The sequence below is a fragment of the Nomia melanderi genome, chromosome 13 (genome assembly GCF_051020985.1).
Source record: "Nomia melanderi isolate GNS246 chromosome 13, iyNomMela1, whole genome shotgun sequence".
In the NCBI taxonomy this organism is placed as follows: domain Eukaryota; kingdom Metazoa; phylum Arthropoda; class Insecta; order Hymenoptera; family Halictidae; genus Nomia; species Nomia melanderi.
Genome location: NC_135011.1, coordinates 13193775 through 13218677, shown reverse-complemented (window position 1 = coordinate 13218677; position 24903 = coordinate 13193775). Strand labels below are relative to the sequence as shown.

General features: G+C 31.8%; 1 protein-coding gene across 5 annotated transcripts in view; it reads left to right on the top strand.

Moving 5' to 3' along the window:
* The window catches only part of Cad99C (cadherin 99C), a 303145-nt gene that overhangs the window by 191245 nt on the left and 86997 nt on the right, over positions 1 to 24903 (top strand). For all 5 annotated transcript variants that reach the window (XR_004234734.2, XM_031973644.2, XM_031973640.2 and 2 more), the window contains exons 2-3: positions 11249 to 11324; positions 23033 to 23098. Coding sequence is in view for 4 of the 5 variants with exons in the window: in XM_031973644.2 (XP_031829504.1) it covers positions 11249 to 11324; positions 23033 to 23098 (142 nt within the window). In the remaining variant the exon portion in view is untranslated. The remainder of the gene's footprint in view (positions 1 to 11248; positions 11325 to 23032; positions 23099 to 24903) is intronic.

The following is a 24903-nucleotide window of genomic DNA, read 5'->3' as shown; positions in this document are numbered from 1 at the left end:
TTAGTTGAAACTTTGCATATGTTTTTATTATACTTTCAGTAAGTTTTCTGGATTGTTTCAGTTGTGTTTGATCAAAAATACAGTTTCCACAGCCCATAGATCAAAATGCTGGTCATTTGAGTTTGATTGTCTCGCTTATTTTAAAGTCTGTTTAAACATATTTCAATGTTTATAATTGAATAAAAATATAAGTTACTTTATTTGTAAAAAACTATAAAATCATTTTCTATAAAAAAACACCTATATTGCTTGTATAGTTAATTTACAAAATATTCTTTGTAGTTATTTCGAAATCATAAATAAATTAAAATTGATTGAATATAAGGTCTGTGTTTTTCGTTACATTACTACATAACTTCTTATTTGTCCACTTATAGACATTTTGTCCCATGGTATTTAAGCTTTAATCTCCTGTAAATTTCTTGCTGCAAAATACGTTAATAATAATTATTCAGTAAAATGTAGTATACTCTACGGATATGTAATAAAATTGTGCTATATATCTAAATATGTAATTGACAACTTATAAAATTAAAGAAATTATAACAATGCTCGACAGTATGAATAATACATATTTAACAATACAGATAATAAAGATTGAAATTTTGATTATTGTCAATCGATGTATGTATTTATTGATGCACACAGACGCAGACTTATGAACGATTATGAAAGCTGTTCTTCTATTCTTTGGCAACGTTCTAGCTTGATCAGGCACAAGCAGAATACTTGATTTACTTCCCACTTAGATAACTCTGACTCGAGACACGGTCATACTTTCGCGATTAATAAGGTAGATAGTAGAAAGTGAGGTAAATCAGTCGTTGTGGAAACGTGTCACGGATAGAGGTAGCCGTGATATGTTTCGTTATCATTTTATGGCTCGTAGTAATACAGCTTTCGTTACCATTATCACGAAAAAGGTTATTGTGTTATAATGAAACGTTCTTGCAAGAACAAGCGCGAACTATCGATTACTGCTCGTCAGATTGCTTGTTTCTTTTCCTCGATAAATTAAACGTAGGTTCAATTTATCGATCGATAAATTAAAACTAGGTATAATGGTCGATTAGAAAGCTAGTGCCGCATACTCATTCTTGTCGACGCGTATCTCTACCGCAATGTCCACGCCAAAAACAGAAGAATCTTATTCGGTGAAACGAATCGTGAAAAATAAATACGCACGTGCGCTGTAAACCCGTATCATTTGTTCAATCTGTTTGATTAATTTGATTCTTTTCCAATGGAACCTGTTACATTTGTCGTTGTCTTCCGTGCAGACTTATTCGGCGTGACAAGGCTGGTGAATTAGTCACGTGCGAATATACACGTTGCACTTCTCTGTCACAATCAGTATGCATAGAAGAGACTGTAGAATTGCACGGTTGGTATGTTGTTGGTGTATCAGACTGACAAGATTTGACATTGATAAAGTATACGAGATAATTAAATTCATCGCCAATAGAATAATAATACATCTACGAGCGTAGAATATTATTGAACAATGCGTATCATACTATGTCATTCAATCTTTTTTACTGTTTCTAATTCATATATAAAATTGGATATTTCGCTTGAGCCCAATTTATAATTTCTTTTATTATATACTGAGTATCTTGAAAAATTTATTATTTTTCTCATGATTATTCCATAACAATGCAATTTTTTTGCTAAGTTCGTATAAAGATTTTTCAATGGCTGTTAAATGATAGAGAATGGATGGCTATACTTTCACGTCGAGCGCGCAGAACGGTAATAATTCATCGCCCACGTTACGGAAGTCGTCGCGAAACGAACTGACTTCACAAAGTTGGGTAAACTTGAGGAACAGTGGCGATCCGACGAAACCGGTAGTGAAGCACTGAATCAGTTGAATAGACAGGACGTAAAAGAGACATCTGGAAATTTTCGACATGACCGAATTTCAAATTGGTCCAGTAAATTTTTATTTAATAGTCTTTTCAAGTAATACTTATTATTAGAAAAATGTTATATTTTTATACACACAATATACTTACCCATTATTATTATATAATATTTATGTTAATATAAATCAAGAATAATAAGGTAACAATTCTCCACTATTCAAATTATTCAGATAAGTAAGTAAGCTTTCCGCTATCATTAAAGAGACAACTCTATAGATATTTATAGCAGTAACTCGAAAGTCACGTTGTTTGAGTTGTGATTCTGTTCCAGCAAAGGAGTAATACATGTACAATTTTGTACTACACAATAGGAATTTAATGTACAACACTCATAAATATATATTATATATTAAATGAGGTAAAAAAGAATTACTAAATTAGATGTACATGTATCTGATGGTGATAAAAAAAATCCTGCGAAGGGCATCCTACTTAGTCATTTCTTCTTACTTTCAGTAATAGCAGAATTACTTTAGGTGCTTGAATTAAAATTAACACTCTGTATAGCATAAATATAAATAAGAGATGTATAAGAGCAACCCTTATGGCCACTATTACAATTTTAATTGTAACTGGATAAAAGGTTTAGCTTCAGTGAACTAATCTAAATCTCTAAAGTAAGTTTTACATTCATGTTTACGATCAAGAAGTGCAGAAATGTGTATTCTGATTTTGAACACGGAACAAAGAAAGTGAACCTCTTGGCTACACGCGTGCTCTTCATAACTTTTTACTACGTTGCACAAAATTCCTGTACCTTGTTCGTGAACATGTTCCCATGAAGTTAATAATATGGTTGCAGATGTTTTTATGTACTACTAAATCATAACCTGTCTCGTTCATCAATCTTTCTCGGCATTCCGAACAATTTTAATGACGCAATTCTTCAAAATTATGGAGCGCACTTGAAATTTTCATTCCCAGGACTGACTATTGGTTGCGCAGTGGGTACAAAATGCGGAAAGTATCCAGTTAACTATGTATTTTTCGTTACAAACTGTTCGTCGAAGCAAAGGAAGGATGCTAAATTATTAAAGATTTATTACAGGCGCCGCTATAAAACATAGTGTAGATGCCTATAGCTCGAAAGACATTTGCGCATCTACTTATCTCAAAGGTTCAATCAACTTACAGTTACTTCTTGCGTCAATTACCCTATGCTACAATTACAAGGACTGGAAGAGACGTGCTACTGTAGGATAGTTTTATATATCGAATCTTCTCTTAACCCTCGGAGTATCGACAGTTCTAGCAACCGTACAGATGATTTCGTCTGGAGTCACGACAGACTTTATTTACACGAACACTTTGAATTAATATATCTTATTAATTTATCACGCTTTCTCTTATTTCTAAGGAATGTTATGTTAACTAAACAATTGAACAATGATTGTAAAAAATAATAGTCATGAGCTTAGGGTTCGAATGGATACAGATGTGGTACAGTGAGGGTTAAATAAGGATTAGGGTAAACAACTACAATAATTTATGAAACTCTATAGTATCATAAATTGTTTTAATTTTTCTTCCAACGTCTAATATAATTCAATAAAATCATGCGTTTTTTATATACCAGAGCAACTTCTTTCATATTAACTTTTAAAGAGAATTATGTTATTATGTAATACTATATGCTACGTTGCTCGCTAAGTGTTGAAAGGCTTTTTGTTATTATATATGTTAATTTCCGTGCTCTGTTGCGGTTTTAACAGATTGCAGTGACTGATTGCGCATCAGGTTAATGAAGCTGATACAGTTGAGTTAGTTAATAGTCTTACTTTAAGATAAGTTAGTTAATAGTTTTACTTTCTACGTTGGTTGTACAGAAACTCGGATCTGCATGAATTATAAGTAGAACTAACAGGGGAACCTTTTCAATTCGCACACGTCGATTTTAATGAAATTTATGTGAGATATAGTTCTTAATAAACTATTTAACACATATTTTTTTTCGTATCGATCAATATCCACATTGAAGGGGTAAAACACCCCTCACAATTGAGGGTTAAAAATATAGTTTTTAAAATATCTCTGGTACTCGGGAGTATAGAAAAGAAATTTTCTTTTTAAATTGTTCGCCTCAAAATAAACAATGTAATTTCTTCAATGTAGATTTTCTTCAGATCTATGTTTCACATCAGTGTCATCAAAATCGGCGTGTGTTGATTAAAAAGTTTCCCTTGTTAGAATGCATATTGGCGAGTGTTTTATAAATAATTATATATAAAAATACAAAACTAAATATTGAAAAAATATATATTTTAACATACAAATATGAATATTAAAATTATAATATAATATGTTTATATGTTAATTTGTATATAAAATCATTTTATCATGTAAGATCCTCGTCAAATATACAGTGCGTTGTTCAGGAGGTGAGCTCTGGGGCACAGTGGCAAGAGGAATCCCGCCATGTGTTTTGTTTATTTTTTCGATTAGTTACTTGTAACTGTATTGACAAATAGCAAATTAGTATTGAAAATAAGACGAAGAAAGATGAAAGCTGACCAATTAGTCATTCCTTTCAGAGTCTGTCCTTCTAAACAACTCACAGTACGTAATACAGACTCGAGTTGCTGTTTCACACGACCGAAAAAGTTGTCGAGCGCAAGGAGTTAATAAAGCCACGCTACTATCTAAATCGTGTCATGGGACACGTACCACGTGCGTGTTAGATTTTCATAGGGCAAAGGATGTAGCCGAACAGGCTGCAAAGAGCTAGCCATTATCGATATCTCGACGAAGAAGAGGTATTGTGCTCTATTCGCGCTGATGAGAACCGCGAGCGTCCAGGTGAGAGACGCCTCGGGACCAAATATAAGCGGATGGAGATTACACGGGTCCGATAACATTGTTTCGCTTCGTTCAGCACTTTTATTCGCGTTGCTGCACAACCTTATTACATATCGTGCATCGATCCTGCATTAGCATTAGCATAGACCCCACATACTCTAAACGTTAGTTCGCTATTGATCTTGCTCCTTATGAAATTCTCCTTAGAAACGTGAGAGAGAGGATGTGCTTTGTGATATACGTCGCCAAGTATTCATGGCCGCGTAGCATACATGCTACACTCGAAATCATATTCGTATGTAGCATTCTCACGATTCGTATCCGAAAATAGTGACTGCGACCGGGCACTAATCACGCAGTGATGTTAATTCGAAGTCGAGATAAGATTCGAGGCGAACTCCTGTTTGCCCTTTGTAGAGAAGGATAGCGTGAATGAAAGAGCGAGACACTCGACCTTCGGAACGATCAAAAGAAACAGATGTATAAGAGGATATTAATGCAATGTTAAACTTTTCTATTTTTCACTTTTCTTACTTGAAATATTTACTAATTGAATTGTAAGGTTTTTTTTTTATTAAAACGAGACCAAACACGATGTATTTTGGAACATATTTACTTATTTATTAAATTACAATGATTTATTTTCTTCTAGTAAATTGTGACTCAAAGTATGTCGTGTTTGGTCTTGGTTTATTCAGAAAAATCTCACGAATGCGTTAGTAGAAGTTTCATTTACAAAAAATCTCTCATAAAACAGTTTTATAATTGCAGTAATGTTGTCTCACCGATATCTACCCTGCTGAACAGTATATAGTATTACAACTGCTCGACCGTCAAACTTCTTGATTTGCCGAGGGGTCTCGCCCCCCAGTGGTGAGGATGACTACTGGGTAAATACTCATCCTGTAGATCGGACCAGGTACTAATCGCGAGGATACTGTACACTGACTTGTTAATTACGAAAATACTAGCGATTTTTTAAATGTTGTGAATGTTGTTTCCCGAGTCTATAGTCTAGGCTGACACGGACTTTCTTCTGGATGTTCACATCGATACTATTTCACTGACATACATCGTCGGTCAAAAGTTTGTCTCACATCCATTTTGTATCCTTTCTTGCTGATCGTGCATATTAGTCACGCTGTATATACTATAGTATCTAACTTGTTAATTGTGGAATTTAGTTTCCAAAATCTCTCATTGTGCGCGTAATAAAATCAAATAATACAGTTGTATATTCGTCAAAACCAAGACAAATGCACCTATAATATATTCTAACGATAGACTAAAACAAAACGAAGAAGAATGACATGTTCATCTGAAAAAATTAGTATCCTTTGCGTTTGAAGCTGACGTGTATACTCGAACGCAGTTAATTGGTAGGAGACGAGCACTTCAAACATTTCGTTTAATTATCCATAACTCGAAAACTAAGGTATATCAGACTGACACTGTCGGTTAAAAGTTAAATATTAAATTTATTAAAAATACATCGGTTAAGAGAGAAACTATCATTTTTGCAAACAACTTTTATTAAAAAACTTTTGTGTATGATAAAGGAACATGGACATGTGTGTTTTGGTCAAATATAAAGATATATAATTTTTGTTATTTTTTAAATATATTTATAATATACATAATTTTTAATTTGTAACGTTAGCTACCAAGTGGTTCCAAATTTTTGATTGGCAGTGTATCTATGTATGGGCGCGTAGAAATTACAATACAAATTCTTGGAAAACTACATCTTACTCAATTATCAGTTGTTTTCGCTTCGACGACGAAAAAACGAAGGTAACGCAGGTAATTGCTCGATGCATCTCGCGGAAGATGGACATTTTAATTACGTTTTAACATTAATCATATCGCGAACTGGTCAAACGACCTGTTTTAAAATTGGATTTAAAATTCTACGTTTCCTTTCGTTTATTTAACTTTATATCAATTCGTTATTGTCCGATTAATCAATTTGTCAATTTCTGTCTTTTCTTTCGTCCCTGCTTCTACCAAAAAAATTGTATCATCTAACTTGTTTACGTATATTTTGTAGGCAGTTATTTGTCTGGTTAGATAGGAATATAACGATAAAACTGTTTATCATACATAGTTTATCGAATTACAAAATAATTTTCAGGCATAGTTGAGCATTATTACTTTGAAATTGAAATAACGATGCAAATTACTGCTTCATAAAAATAACAAATAAGTTCATTTGGAAATAAGGGTGTATACAAATAAATTTCGAAATCTTATTTATAGAAATAAATTGTTTTTAAATTATATATTAACTAAATATTTGATTATTTAAAACGTCAATATAAAGTATAAAGTAACAGGTTTCGTCTAAAATAATCATGTGAAGTACGAGAACTGATCATTGGTAATGATGGTCGACATATTGTAAGTTCAGAATACAAATTTCAGTAACCGTGCACGAACATATTTACTTTCCAGATAAGATAAAATAGACGAAGAACCGAATATTTTGGGGTAATATATTTTTCGGAACCAATTTGCAAATATATGCAATAACATTACTAAATACAATATAAATTTATTTCTATCGAATAACATTTCATTTTAATAATGTTCAACCCTACCAAATAGAAGTTGAAAATCACCTAATAATTTTAACACAAATTTCAGCGTATTGTATATCTTTTTCTGATCTTAATTAACGCTTTAGACTCTAATTACTTCCTCATTTAACTTTCAACTGTTGTTTTATCAATATAATTATTTACAATTGATTTAATTCATTTGTTTTACGAGGAAATCCTTGAGAAACTTTCCGCAAACAGCGGATTAATTCCACTCATTTAACCAACAGCAACTTTTGGAGACATATTTTACCCAAAGGAGTATTCTATCAATAAATCTAACAATGTCACATTCAAAAAATTTTGTTTTAAAGTAAAGGCATCAGTAATTGACCTGATATCAGTAGTTGATCATTTTTCAGGAAAACGTGAAAAATAAGGTTTTTAAAAATAATAATCTTTCGACAAAGACGCAATAGATATGCTGCAGTATCTATCAATCCAACTTTGAAACACCTTTACCTGAATTAAATAGTTTATCGTAAAAACTAACGATTTATTTCATTGATGTTGATTGTATGTCTCTGTATTGTAATTACCTTAACGTTGTTGTCAAGAAACGATGTAGGAAATTCTTAAGCGTTTAAGTTTTTATGACTGAATCTTTCATTGCTTATGTTGTTATAATTTTAAGTATTGAATTTTCAAAAACGTCTATAAAATTTGGATAATATAACTATTTTAAAAAGTTCGCTTTGTTACATAATGCAAGAAGTTCAAACAGTATTTTCATGCGTGTCTCTTTATGTAATAAAGGAACAAGCGTTTACTATTATTCATGCAGATACCTTTTCTTAGCTAGTTAGTTACTGATGCTTTCACCTTATTTTACATTTTTTTTAAATAAATGTTATACTTTCTATTTCACTTTGTTTCCTAGATATGTTTTCTGTTACATTCTATCCTCTCTTCTCTATGTTTTTCTTATTGATATATTAGCTACGATAAATTGCACGCTGGAGTCGAAAATGCATAAGACAATAGGTGTGCCTCTTTGCATTCCAACCATTCAGATCGGCATTTCTTCCGTGAGATGTATCTGGTGTTCTGCACGGTACATTCGATATGTGTTACCACATTGTTCTTTATTGTTTTCTTATTGTATTTTAACAAATTGTTATTTTACCAATTCATAGTTTTATGTGTCGCTTTTCTTTTGTAGGAAAGATAAAGAACAGTTACTTCTTGTTTGGTGTCGCAATGCTTAAGTTATACTGTTATCTAGTTTTACGCTATTAAACATTTTCATTCGATATTAGTTATGTGAGAAATTATAATTATTTTCAAGTAATTTGGAAGCTCCGGTCATCGGTGACCGCCGTGACAATCAATGTGTTAACTTTATTTCATCGTGTTCGTAACCACAGTCGAATTTGAAATACTTTCACTGTAGACCATGCCTTTTTTTCAATGGTTTCACGTGATATATTATTCATATAACAGTTAAAACATAGTGAATAAATCAAACAAAGCATTTTGCACAAATTCCATACATGTATATGTGACATTTTGATTTAGCCAATGCGACAATAGAGTATACTATGCACCAAATATCGGTTAATATCATCATAGTAACACATATGTAACGTTGGGCTCACTAAATAAATCACTATGTCAGACATATGTGACGCGTGGTCGCGAACGTGTTAATGTTGAAGTATGGTAACATAAAGTAGGTATATTAATCAAAGTTTGTGACAATATAAATTATACCTGATAACTCCTAGTTCAACATTCGTTAAATACGCAAAATATATTATATAGGGTAACGGCGCCTAATATGGAACACTACAATATTTCGGAAAATGAATAGCTTGATATGTCACTTACCATGAGAAATACTTCATTAATAATAGAAAACAATCATATTATTAGTTGAACATAAATTAAGAACTTGTTATTGAATGAAAGCATTATGGTTTTCGGTAGTATGTTAAATTTTCTGAAAAACGAGTTAAACAGTCAAATTTCTTATTATAGATAGTCTACAAAATTTTATTTTTTCATGATTTATCATTGAACATGTTTGTTTTTTAATATTCAAAAACAAGTTGCTGTAAATTTATTTTCTTCTTAGAATAGTTGTTATTTTTATATCGGAATACGTGGATTCCTAATGTGGAACACGTCCCATATTGGGTGCACATTCTTTATTACATATTATTATGTTATACTGTTATTTGATAGTGGCAATTGCAAAAATGATAGTAAGAGAAAAAATATGTCCAATGCATTGTTTTCCCGAAAAATGTAGTGGTCCCGATGTGTTATTCATATATAATGAATAAAGAAAGAAAAAGAAAAAAATTAACATAATGTAAGTTGAAAGAAATGAAAAATTCGTTTATCTATCCTTTTTAATTGCATAAATATTCATTTTTCGTGATAGAAATGAGTTTTATTTACAAATTACCTAGGTGTTGGATATTAGGAGCCATTTTTTCAGATCGCGGTTTTTGACTTGATTTACATTTTTACCATAGCTTGAAGTTATTTAAATTTTAGCATTGTTATCGATCAGTTTATGAATGTTTATTAATTTCTCCGAGACCTGATGCAGGTTTCATTGAAAAAAATGTATATCCTTTGTTTTGCCAAGCTGTTCAAAGCCGGTGTTCCGTATTAGATGCCGTTACCCCAAGTAAAAGAACTGTTATTTTTGTGAATAATTGTAGGTTTATCTTTAAAGGTATAACTATGTTAGTGAGAATAGATTACTGGGAAGTACGCAAGTCGGTGAAATGGCGTTAATTACAAACATTATCTAAAAAATCTGTGTCAATTTTATAATACATACCTATTTTGTGACACCAGAGAAAAACTTATAAATAAAGTAGCACTTGTTAATGCGATGATTATTTTTCCCTTTATATTGGAGCTGGAGGGATCTTTCTCTTATGGACAATAATATGTATTATATTTGTTATTTCTGGCACGAACTTATTTTGTAATTTGAGAAAAAAGTTGAAAATGCAACAAAAATTGGTTTGTAGATAGCATCACTCTTATTGTTAGAGAAGTCCATGGCAAACATTTATTGGCTCGGTTATTGTTTGTCCTTGGTACTTGCTATTTCTAATTTTGTGAATTCCAGTATAATGTGACCTAAATTCATAAATAAAGGGCATTAAAATGAATGAAGATGTATATTATCGTACTAAATATTTGTTGGTCGACGAAATAATTGTTGTAAATATTTAATATGTATCTGATTTAATTATTATTATTATGCAGAAAAGATAGATATTAATAGTATTGTTGGTAATAAGATCCTTAATAGCCAAAATAAAGGCATGCCTGTTCTTGCATATTCTAATTTTTTTTATTCATTATATGATCTTATGAAAATTTTGATCAAATTATCTTTACCAACCATCATTAGGTATACTGCTTATGAATATGGTGATTGTGCTATAAACTTGGCGTACGTGTTTCGCCAGCCATAACTAATTATGTATATTTTCAATTGAGGTTCGTTGCACCATATTATGCCATGGCACCTCATGAAAGGTATTGGTCTACCCTCGTATCTACAGTAAAATTATTTCCGCTTAATTATCATTAATGTAACGTGTAATCAAATGTCTTTGCGATAACGTAATTCTAAATGATTTAAATTAGAAATGAATTAAAGTATTGAGAAGGTCACAGCGAGACCATTACCTACTTATGTATTCACAATTATATTTAAAGTCGTTATATTTTTACTGGAAATATACTCACCGGATAGTAGATGTTTTGAAATTTCCGTATGTACAATGCTTGGGATATATGTGAGAGCAATGGACATAGATTTTATTGAAATTGAATAATACATATATAAGATGTTCATTTCTATTACAGATACATTAATTTTAAGTGCTTCTGTGAACCAGCGTATTAGTTGGTATGATATTAATATTCACCTATGTTATTTTTTTTCAGGCGAGGACAACAGTCACGTGGTTCTGCTGTTTATTATGCATGTGTTTGTGCCTTCATAGTGTTGCCTCGAAAGCTGGTGAGTAACTTTGTGTCTATTTTCTCTACGTTCTCTAAAGAGTTAAATATTTTGAAAGACATCGTTATCGACAATTGTTAAATATACTAATTATAATTCACTATTTCCAATGAAATATGATATACGTTGTTTCTCCGAAAAGCTACTCCCATGACATTATTTTTAAGGAGATAACATATTATGTTTTCTTACGTGATTGATATTAACCCCTTGCCCTATAATATTGTCAGATTCACGGCGAAGACTCCAAATAAAATTTAACAAACATAAATATAATTCAGTTCGTTTTTTTCATTTCATTTTCAATAAATTATTAATAACAAAGTAGTGATGGGTCACAGTTTAGATATAAATTACAGAGCAAGGAGTTAATACAGTTAAAGGAGTAGTATAAATAGTAATAAAAGAAAAGAAGAATATATTTGAATTTGTTTGAAATATGTAAATTTGAATTACAGTTTTAACGGAAATAAGAAAAGAAATAATTTTGAAACCACTCTTCTAATATAATGCCATCCGATGGAGAAAAGTACTTATAATTAATAGAACCACCCGATCAAGCGAAATAGAAATTATAGTGCCGGCGTAAATACAGTAATGAACGATTAATAAAGTAATTTATAATTAACAAGTAGTATTTATTTGAACTTTGTAATATACTAAACGGTCCATCATAAATTCAGCATTATTTATGAAGATTATAAAAAAAAACAAATTGACCTTTCAATACAAAAACGTGTTAAAAAACGTGATGTAAAACAAAATAGTGGATAAGACGCTTTTTATAACACAATTGATAGAACAGTTTGAAGTACAGACGAAGAAGAATGGAATTATTAGCGGATAATGCTAATTTATATTTTGATGGATAAATTAAAATGAATCTAATTAAACTATCTTTTAAAATTAATCACATAGTATCTTACAGAACGACAGGTATTACGTAGATACTATGTCTGACCTCTTTCGCAATTTTAATTTGGAATTAGAGTTAATAGTTACAATGAACAGTTTTTCTCATGAAATTAAAATACTTACAACAAAAGAGTATGTTACAATGAACCCGGAAAAATGCAAAAATGTTTATAAATTCGCATATGCAATATGCAATATAAATATTACCTACAAAATTTAAATATAATAAATTAAATTTATAATGTATGTCTTTATTTCACACATTTCGCATTAAAAATGTACTTATTATTCTTTAACATGTAGTTAAGTAAGTGTATGTACATACATTTAAATATGAACATTCTATGAGAATTACGTTCGTTATAGAATATCCTAATGAATTTTCATAACAAATAATGCCCGAAATTGTATCTTGCTCAAAACTGATTACAACAACAGCCTACAGTATATCCGTAATATCTGTTAGTATACAGGGTGAGTCGTTTAATCGTAGCACCAAGTTTATTTGTTGGGTAAAAAAAATGTTTTAGGCAGAAGTTGTTTCTCATCGAGAGTAGAAAATACAGTTGGTTTGATTGATACCGCATAGCTTTTGTTCGAACCATATATTTCAAGTAAATTCAGATGGCACGGTTGAATGATTCGCCCTATACAGTTATCACTAAAACTATCGGACGGGTCAAATTGACTCAGTTGAGAATTTTTATTTCGCAAGTATTTAAATTATGAAAATGTTTTTGCGAAATTTTTAATTACATTTGTTGGTCTGTACATATATAAAACTAGGAGACAATTCGAATCTCAAGAAAACTATTGTTCTAATTTTAATAAAAAAATTGAAAATACTTCACTCTAATTGCTTGATAATTTTAGTATTAAGTGCATGCTTATTCGATTGATTGTGAAACACATTTTTTTCTCGAGAACGAAGCTTAATAAGTAATATCGTTATCCTTGATATTCCTTTTATTTCAGGCCATAAAATTTCCCTGACCCCATTTGTATCATGAATTTTGTGTACCAGCCTTATGTATACTACTTATATCAGAACACACTTATATTTTAGAAAATACTCTAGAAAGAATGTAGTATTCCTTTCTTGCTTACTTTACGCTGCGTTAACTCTGTCTTCAAGAGCTAACGGTTCGTTCAAGGTATCTTGCAGATCACAATGAAAGTGATAGGAACGAAGGGAAATATACGACTTCGTGAGCGTTTGAAACGTGGCGGCGATAATACCGGTCACCCAACCCGGCAGACACTCGGGCCGAGCAGTAATTGCAGAGGTCGTGCTATTAGTAGCTTTAATATAAATCCAGTAGTTTCGCCTGGCAACGGGCAACACCCGGAAGATTGTATTTAGGCGTTGCAAGATAAGCGCTGAGGTGAGACTCGAGGGCGCACAAGAGTGCTATTTCGGATGAACGAAGGCTTTTAGTACCGCATGGTAATTGGACGGAAGGAGAGGGATATATCTGGCAGTGTGTCGAGAACTTTTACAGTCTGGTGCATAACTCTCTTTAAATGGTCAAGCTGGATATCGTGGGAATCGAGGTTGAAAAGGTAGCAGGGTGGGCAATGTTTGGTCTCTTTCTGCGTTGAGTTCGCTACCGTGGAAACCGTTGTCCTGTCGGCGTCGGTATCAGCATCGGTAACCGGCTACGTAAGCCTCCTGTGCAATCACTGACAAATCGTTCAGCTCCGAACACAAATAACGATCAAATTCGCCCCAGAGGGAAAGAGAAACATTCAGTCGTGTTCAATGTTTGTGCTACGATCGCCAACGCCGCAACGTGATCACTAGGAATTACGGGCATTTCCCTAATGCAATCCAACGATTCGAATTCGATATCGACACGTGTTGCGACTGAACCACGACACATTCGTGCTTTGCTTAACTTTGAATACTTGCAATGTCCCGGTAAATAACGCTTCGGAACCGAACGATTTATATAACCACAGTGGGACGTAGATTATTCGAACACCGGTAATTTCGAGGACCGATTATCACTACATGTAACAGAGTAAGTCAGGGTGGAATAGACCGCTCTTTTAATTAAACTTTTACTTATATATATCATTAATTCCTAACAAAAACAAAATATATTTGGGAAAGTCAATACATGTAAGAAGAATAGTTACATCTGATCTTTGATTCACGTGAAAATCCGTTCCACGTGGATTCGTTTTACGTGAATAAAAATCGCGTAAATAGAGTCTGCAGGTACAAGAGAAAACAAAATGTTAGAAAGAGAAGCTGATGTAAGTTCTAGAAATACATATTTATCTCACATAGCCAAACAAAAGAAATAATAATAATGACATTTCAGAAAATGAAAGTACATTTTATTTTGATGTTAAATATTAAATTCAGTTCGCATAAATTAAGATTGCGCGTAAAAACTACCGCGTAAACACGCCTAACCCTCGATTTACATGGCAGACTGTTTTCTCGAAAATGCCGTGTAAATTAAAATTGTGTAATTCGAGTTCGTAATTCAGATTAAAAAGAAATACACATGTAATAAATTTAACAAATCCATACGAAACAGTATTATTTATATTTTTGTAAAATATAAAGTTAATATTTTTGAATAAAAATTAATAATAGCAACAAGATTGTATATGTAATTCACGAAACAAACAAAAAATTAATGTAATTTTTGCACTTGTCCGAGCTGACCATGTGTAAGTGAAATGCAAGGGCCGTGTAAATGAAAGTTCCTCCGCTCTTCTTCAACCGTGTTAAACCGTAATCGTGCAATTTGAATGCTAACAATAAGTATAGTGTTTAGTGTGGTAAATAGTTTCTGCGCATGATTCAATATATCACTAAAAACAATTAAAAATATAGATATTTTACAATGTAAATAAGTTTGGGCCATCTCACCCAGAATTACTCGCGTATCAAGACTATCTGTTAAGATTCTTGGAACACATCTATGGAAAATAATAACAGCGCGTGAATTTAGTTTAGTACACTACGATTGTAACGACGCTTTATTCTAAAACCACAAATCACTTTCCTTTTGTTTTTCTATGAGGCGAATTCACATCTCGCAGTGTAAGCGTGCGAACTGTAAATGTTTCCTACGTTACAAGATATATCGATGTTACAAACCATATAATTAGAAGTATTTGAGGTTATTTTGAAAAATAATTTACCATACAACGTTTACAATATACCATATTAACATACAATTATTAAATAAAACATTTGGATTTTGTAAAATAAATAATTATTATAATTATTATTATAAATTTAATTATATTATATTAAATGAAAGTATAGAAATTTCGCATAACCCTTCATAAAAAACACATACTTTTCAATTTAATCACTTGAATGAAAAGATATTTTATCTTGAAGCCATTCAGATGCTTTATATTTATATATATATATATATATATATAAATACTTAGAACCTATTCATTTTTTTTATAAATGAACCAAAATTGCCAACGAATAAGTATAGAACTATGGAAATTTCGCGGATTGTATGTATGTAACAATGTTTACATATCTGGTTCTCCTTGTCCGATAATATAAAAAATCGGTTATTGGAATGAATTTATTTCCTTATTATTTCGGATAATCGACGTTCCCCTGTACGGTATTAATGATTTGTGTTAGGAAATAATTGTTATGAATTATGACCCCGCCTAAATGACGCTAATACAATACGAATATGAGGTTGCAAGTATAATTCTCACAGCGTTTATAGTTTTCTATTGCTTGTGTCTGTGTTTTTTGCCTCTATGCAAAATGACGATGTAACAAACATAACGTTCAAATTTTTATATTTCGTTCTAGTACATTCATAAAAAATCAATGGAACAGTTTTTAATATTTCTCATGTAGCCCATTTGATAGTGGGGCTATGATTCGGGTCAACTACCTATATATTAGTTACAAATAGTAATGTACGCTTCTATAATTTTTAATTCATGTACGTTCGCGTCAAATTCGATTGAAAATTACCGACTAAAGATAAACATTGTATAATAAGCGTTTAATTAATGTCCTTATAGTGATTTTTACATTTTACCTTCTGTATTTGCAATAAATTATGAAGTTTTACCACATTAAATTAATTTCATATATTAATTTAATTTTGTTCTCAATTTTTTCGAAGCCTGACTTATTTAAGGTACTTATCGTACCTTTTTTACAAACAATCTTGTATGTGTATATAATAAAATATCTTTTAGTTATAAAACTAAAAATGTTTGTTTGAAAAGGCTAAAGTCATATTCGTTTTCCAAATACTATACCCTAATTCTGTTACATAAAAAAAGAAGTTGATAAGAGTGAAAAGCAAATTCTAATTAAAAGAAATATTGATTTGTATTTTTTAAGTGCATTATGTCGCTTACGAAAAAAGTAAAGTTGTAATAAACAAGAAATGTTATCTTCTATCATGCACCCTGTATACTTAGACACTAACATAGGATTGCCTATTGTATATAAACATATTCTTAATTCAGAGTTGATTCTTTCGACGTTAAATACAAGTGACAAACTACGATATTAATTAAGTGTACTTACATCAATTTTATTCCTATTTTGGCAAATGGTTAAATTACATTTTATTTTAAGTTTCTATATTAGTGAAAACATCCTTTTAAAGGTATCTCTTTAAAGAACCTGCGGTTCTAATCTATATAAACGTTCTTCTTATTAAAATATCCATTAGCTTTCTTAAAAAAGTCCATTTTTCTTTGTGTTTGATGGATATGCATATGTATATCTCGTTCTATTTTTTTTTCTGATTCTGTTTCGAAGATATGAAGTACATAAAAGTTCGCTTCTTCAGTGCATGTTTTGAAGATTCTTACCAGCTATCGCGATGCATAAAACATTATCTTTATCTCGTTCAATTTATGTACGTGGCATATGAATTTTAATACAAGAAACAGGCGAAGGATGTATTCACAGAAATGAATCCTACCGTAAGAGAAGCGAACAAAGATGCCTACAAATTTTTTAAATTAATAGTAATGTAATCAATAAAGTAGGCTAAAATTTCGCCTGGTAGGAAGTCTCGAAATGAATATTGTTATTTCTTTATCAGTTGACTGAGCGTTTCATCACATAATTCAGTTGACGACAGGTATTAGATAACATTGGAAGCGTTGCCATTCGATTTCAAGCATTTTTACGACTTGTTCACCGATTTTCTGCGTATTTATGTCCAAGAGTAAAAAAAGTACGTCGCGTGTTCTTTCTTGATCCCCACGAGTTATTGCTCAATAGCGAATTGAGGAAGTGTACTAAGATTTTATGTTTCTGTAGCAATACATATATGCTTTAATTTATTTCTGACGTGACGAATTTGAGCGGATATGAATATGTATAATATTCTTTACAAATATACAATACACATTGTTATACATAAATAATGTATTGTTCTTTCACGTCTATAAAGCTGCAAAATAAAATTTTATTGACCGGAAAAAGCAATATATTTTGTGTTGAAACTTTTTTCGCTATCTCTTACCCTTTTTAAGATAGTCCACGGGAACGATAAATTTGCATTCTTCTCAAGGGGTAGTTTCACCTTTTCAAAACGAAATTCGGCACGAACAAACATTACAATGTATTAGTCTTAACTTACTCTACTTGCACTCAAAGTTTCACAATTTTTTGAATTTCCGAATTCGATATCTTGTCTTGTTAGAGATATTCCACAAGTTAGATATTTTGGAGGAGTCCGACTAAATAAATCGTTCAATAAATCGTTTCAATAAATCGTTAATAACAAAGTAGATGTATCGATCATAGTTGAGAAAGAAATCATAGGGCAAGGGGTTAATACGTTTTCCATTAGATTGTGTCAGCACTTTCTAAGCTTACCCCATTTGCGTCAGTAAGCGGAATAATTCGCACACAATTACTTTCAATTGTCTACATGTTACTTGGCTATATTTGAAGCAGATTAATTTCAGTCAAAAGCTTAGAAAACTTTCAATTGAGCATCTATGATTTATAAAATAAACTTCACATTCACAGCGAAGATAACGAAAATAACGAACAACTTTTTATTTAACACAGCCGATGTTCAAAACTTTTTCAGGAACCTACGTATCAATTTTACGAACTCACGTAGATACCGATCGCATGCGTCTGCATATATGCATTACCGATATAAAATTGTTACCGTCATAAAATACACTTAAGGATATTCTTTCGATAAATCATCGAAGATTATGAACCGACTGTAATATTTTTCCACGCGATACTCGTGGTGAACACAGGTGCTGTGCGCTGGTTAGTAGCGGTACGTCTTTATCTTGGACCTTCGTAAATTCGCGGTTTCTCTCTTAACGACGTCGAGGCAGGAATTTACCAGCAACGCTCACCTACGATTCTATTCGCAGTCCGTAAGACTTGTGATACACAGCCACAAGGAGACTCAGCGAAAGATATGGGTCGCGATCGGCACGCTTGCTCCTTGAGTATGCACTTTCTAATGTAGCTGCTTTCCAAGAAATGGCCAAAGTTCGACAGTAGATCACCTTTTTTCCATGAAAAACGTTTTCAGAAGATGTATAACAGCCAGGAACTTCGTTACCCGTTGCTAATGCGGAAACTCGTGTGGAATTATTTTGTGAATTCATGAACCTGAAATTTAGTGTTGACCGATGAAACGATCTTATTAAGTTGCAGTGGAGAAGAAATTAGAAAATCTTAATAGTTGTCTTTTTCTTAACTTTAATACCGGAGGTACCAAACGTTTAATACGATTGATATGTAATCCCTACGAATATTGTAACAATAGATTATTTTTGGTTTATTCAAATATTTATTGTAGTATTCAAGTGAAACTATTTATTTTCAAAATCATTTAGAATATTCAATGCTGTTAAGATATCAATAATTCCGAAACAAAAAACCGAAACCATTCATTTTGACTGGTATTCATTCTGTAGAAACAATGTTACCAGTATAAATAATATTACATATTACATAAGATTAAGTTCACCGCTTTTTAATTCGAAATAATTTCCTATACTATTTTTGAATAGCTTTTCGGCAGGAATTTTAACTTTATTCTATGTATCTTCCATCGTATTCAAAGTATAATTTATTTAAATGATCATTACCTATGTGAACATTAATTTTCTACTAGTTTTCAAATTGTCCTATTACTCTTCTGATTAACTTCAATTATCTTTGCACACACAAAGCATGTATTTAATCAATAACTATAGAAATCAATTCAATACAATTGTTACACATAAATACAATGGTATATAACTAGTTCGTCGAAACTATCCAATTTCGCACAGCAAGAAATATAAATAAAAGTTCTTAAAAATTAAATATTTCTCCGATCAAGTAGTACGCCGTTTCCTAGATTCGAAGATCATCGTTCACCCACAAACTTGCCGATCACCTGTACCCCAATAAAAGTTCAACGTGTTTTCCTTGTTGGTCTCCATTAAAGAGTATTCATTAAAGACGCGACCGGATACGGCACTGGCTTAAAGTGGGTAAAGCGTACAGAGAAAAGGCAAATGTCATCCAGCGTCTTACCGGGAATAAGTTTCATTCGAGAGGAGCGGTACATCTTCGTTTGCCTCAGCCATTAGCGTTTGAAGTTAACCTTTTGGAGAAAGATCACAGCCGAGAGGCGCGCATTTGTTCAGAGCCGATGGTGCCTTTTGTGTTCTCGTCCGGGGGCCACCTTCGACTCTTCAGTGTCAGGTGAGAACAGTCATAAACTACGAGGCTGTAGGATCACTATGCTCGCGTGAATTATTACGGAAGTTCCACAGAATACGTTAAAGGATATCCGGTCATCGCTTCTTTGCACATGAATAGAATCAATCTTCTTGCTTCAACTGTACCGTGTGCCTCACACAAATCAACTGAAATTTAACAGTTTTCAGAGGTAAGGTAGACTAAAACGGATCAGATCGGTTTCTCTTTAACAATAAAGAAATAAACATACTTAGACATCAATAATAAAATGTGCAGAAGAATTTTTGGATGTTCCTGACGCAAATAAGAAACAAGAGATAAGAAAAATATTTAAAATTTTATTTAAGAATTGGTGTTTAGGTATTGTACTCAACATTTTTTATATTAGCTGCATATTCTAATAAGTTTAACCGTTCTTCTGGAATATTTTCAATCTTCCTGTAATCTTTTTATATATTTAAGTCGCGAAATCTATGTAGTATCTTCTTCAAACTTCGATATTACCGCAATATCAAACACGTAGTCCCATTCACATAGTGTGTATACAATAATTTCGATAATTCTAAAAGGTTTTACTATAGACTCAATATTTTTCTTTCGTTCGTTAAACCGTGACCACTCTCTAAAATCTTTGAAACTAATGATTTCGTATCTATTTGGCGAATGGTATTTTTGAGATTTATAAACTCCCAATTTATCTATAAAACGAATCAGTGTCGGTCGTCGGACATGCTAACTGTTTAAATTGATTTAAATCTTGTTGGAGTGAAAGCTCGACGGGGTTTGCGCTAACTGGATTACAATTACTGATATATCCCGATTTAGCTCGTCGGTTGTGAGAGACTGTGATAAAAATATAACACTAACGAGTTCGTGGAGAATTTCAACAGATGATGCTTAATGTAAACTGTCGCTCACACTGTGAAGGAAAAGATTACGAGATTACTGACTCTGTAAATTGGATGGTTTGCTTTGCCAAGTCATATTTCCGGTTGGACATATTTCTTGCACCTGTTTGAGTACTTTCAACAGAACTTACTGAGTGAATTTAAATCGAAAACGACGGGAAAAGGACAACTGTTAGAATTTATATTGAGAATAAAAGACTCGTGTCTGAAATATCATGGAATTATAAATTTAATTGTATTATTTGTATGTACTTAATTGTAAAAGTTGTAACAGGTTTTCAAAACTCACGAGAAATGTCCTTTTAAATGACAGAATTGTTCGTTACACGATATTTTCTTTTATACGGATTACATCCAAATGATTCGGCAAGCAGATGGGAGGTGATTCTTAATAAAACAATAAGAAAAAAAGGAATAACATTTCTTTGTTCGATGTGTACTTTTTGAGAAAATCGAATTTAAAAATTCAGTATGTACGGATACAGTTACGATTAATAAGGAAAAGTATCGAACCTGGAAATTCAAAAAATTATGGAACTATTGTAAGTAGAATAAGTTAAGTCTAAATACATTGCAATTTTTTCGTGTTGAATTTCACCTTGAAAGGGTGAAAAAAACTTTAAACAAAAAATGCATTGTCCTTTTACGTCTATAAAATTATGCAATGAAATTTTTCAAAATTTTGAAAATAACGTAACTTTTTGAAAAATTTTATTTTATAATTTTATAGACGTGGAAGAACAATGTATTTTTTGTTGAAACTGTTTTGCTATCACTTACTATGCTCAAAGTAATTCACGGGAAAGAAAAATTTGCAATTTTCTCGAGGGGTGGTTTCACCCCTTCAAAATGAAAGGTACGAACAAAAATTACTATATTAATTATACTAACTATACAAAAAAATTATTATATTAGGCTTGACTTACTCTAATTACACACAAAGTTTCATATCGTTTTTTAATTTTCGGATTCGATACCTTTCCTTGTAAGATACGATTTTCTGTGATACTTATTGTTCTTGTAAATTAAACTGAAAATTAAAAAAATTGATATCGAAGAGTTACTAGATTCAAGAAAGAACGAAGAAATACTTTATTAACAATAATATCACTATAAATGTCATTATAAGAAACTCTTTCATATCCTACATGTCATCCATCGGAGTGGAACATGTAACGAAGTGAGAAAATATTATAAAATAGTTGCTCAAGACACAAGATACCGCCAGTAACCCTCAACAGCAACAGGTGCTCGAGGTTTTCTTTAAAGAAGCAACTGTGCATAGGAAAGGAAGGTTTCCCGGAGACATCAAACAATATGTAATTGGCATTGAGGATCATTAATAGTACTTTGCGTCACATGAAATATAGTTTTTCGGTGGTCAACAAAATCTGTATTGTATTTACTGTCATGGTTTTCATACAAGGAAGGTCTAATTTACCGTATAGAGCAATTTCATTTTCTCGAAGTCATCGTTTTCATAGTAAATTACAAAATAAGTGTAAAAATCGCTGTGTCACCGATGTGTTGTGAATACAACATTAAATATTATTTACATATGTTTCAATATCTATAATATTACAAAAATATTTTCTTTGTTTAATTTGAGACAGTCCATAAGATTAGTTTTTACAAGGAACGTTTATATAGCTTTTACAGTTAATATACATAAACAATTTTTATTCTTACGAATGTGATTTTTTCAAGTTGTAACTTATTTATCATCTTGCGTGATAAAAGCAAACAATTTTCTTCTATCTGAGTGTAACGTTTACTTTGATTTATTTATTTCCCGCAAATTGGAAACATTCAGACATTAGACAAAAGAGATTTAAATATTTTGATGTAGAACATGTCTTAGGCTTGTAAATAATTTAAAGTATGAGAAGATAAAGCCGAGTGTCTTTTATTATTGGAACACTGTTGTCATTCACTATAAGTTATTTAATCGATGCATTGCCAAATGTCTGCTGGATGTTGAATAAATAATTATTATTCATTTTTATGGACACATTTCTTGGTAAAGGTAACTGACCTACAGTGTTGACCTTTGAGCGCAATGTAAAATCTTACCCTATTGTTTGTAGAGTTAAATCGGGCCTTGCTATGAGGTCTCAGAGAAAAATTATTTATGAAGGGTATTCATCTAATGGGAAGTTGTTGTTCGTTTGTTTTAGGTTTATGTGAGGTGGAGTCGGGTCAGTCCAATATCATTCTTGATATCGAGGAAAGCAGAGGAAATGGTGAGTCCATGATTTAATCCCTTTAAAGATTTTACTTATCTTTCCACCTTATCCATAGCTAATTTTCACTCTCACTTTAGTGTGCCAAATTAATACATTGCACACCGGAAACGAGAATTCTCGTTTTTATTTAAACCTATCTTTGTAACTTTGCTAACTACTGATTACTTATTTAATACTTATGACATAATAATAAGATATTTGAATATTTTGCATATAGTGATATATCACGAACTTATAAGTTGATCTCATTGAAAAATAGGTCAGTTTTCTAAGAATGAACCGGTACGCAATGTGTTAAGTAACAAAATCAACGCATCTCATAGAAATATGTTTGAAAAAATATCTAAAAAATTCGTAATTAACAATTTCGTTAAAATTTCGTAAAGCGTGTTTGCCTTCTAAAGTTGTATTTACGATTCAGATTGTATAAATTTAAATAAATTTGAAGAAATATGTGAATATACATGTTCCACGACCAGAACAACCTTGGTAACTTTCGGGTGTAAGCCATGCCCAGTAGGGATTGTTTAGTTGAACAATTAAGATCTACCAGTGTTCACTGATTCTGAACATGAGTATGGGTAGGTAGAGTATTCTCGCAATTACATAGTACCCGAAAACCGAGACTGCGACCGGGCATTAATCGTGCAGTGGTATTGATTCGAAGTCGAGATAAGGTCCGAACTGAGCTCCTGTTTGTCCTTTGTAGAGAAGGACAACGCGAATGAAAAAGCGAGACGCTCGACCTTCGGAACGATCAAAAGAAACAGATGTATAAGAGGATATTAATGCAATGTTAAACTTTTCTATTTTTCACTTTTCTTACTTGAAATATTTACTAATTGAATTGTAAGGTTTTTTTTTTATTAAAACGAGATCAAACACGATGTATTTTGGAACATATTTACTTATTTACTAAATTACAATGATCTATTTTCTTCTAGTAAATTGTTACTTAAAGTATGTCATGTTTGGTCTTGATTTATTTAGAAGAATCTCACAAATGCGTTAGTAAAAGTTTCATTTACAAAAAAACTCTCATAAAACAGTTTTATAATTGCAGTAATGTTATATCGCCGATATCCATCCTGCTGAACAGTATATCGTATTACAACTGCTCGACCGTCGAACTTTTTGATTTGTCGAGGGGTCTTGCCCCTCAGTGGTGAAGATGACTATGATGGGTAAATACTCATTCTGCTGATCGGTCCGGGTACTAATTGCAAAGATACTCTATGTACCTACTATATTACCACTAAACCTACCAGACGGTTCAAAATGAACCCTTCCTGATTTCTTATTTTTGCAATTATTAAAAAGATAACAGATATTTTTCTGAAATGTTATTACAGAAATTGATTTAGCAATGCCCAAATTGAATTGTAAATCAATTAAAGCTTCAATAGATGCACTCTTGGAGTTTCTATAGAGGAATTTCAAAAAGTCAATTAAACTGCTCGGTTGTTTTCATTACTAGGTTTATGTAACGCCTCAATTTGGCGTATATTCAATTTTATAAACATTATTAGTAAATGTTTACGTTGATTTCTAGTGATGCAATTACATGAGTATACATCCTAACTGTCTATCTTTGAATCGTCAATTTCCAACACCTAAACGAAGGAACATCAATTTTTCTAGGAATGGTTGAATAAACTATACAATAAATGCTCGTAAACCTAGTGTTAAGTTTTCTAGATGCATATCAGTGTCAGTACATCTTGGACCCCTAACGAAGTCAGCTACGATGATGGAGAAACGTTGGGAAAACTTTCTTACTAGACACGGTTTATACCCGATGG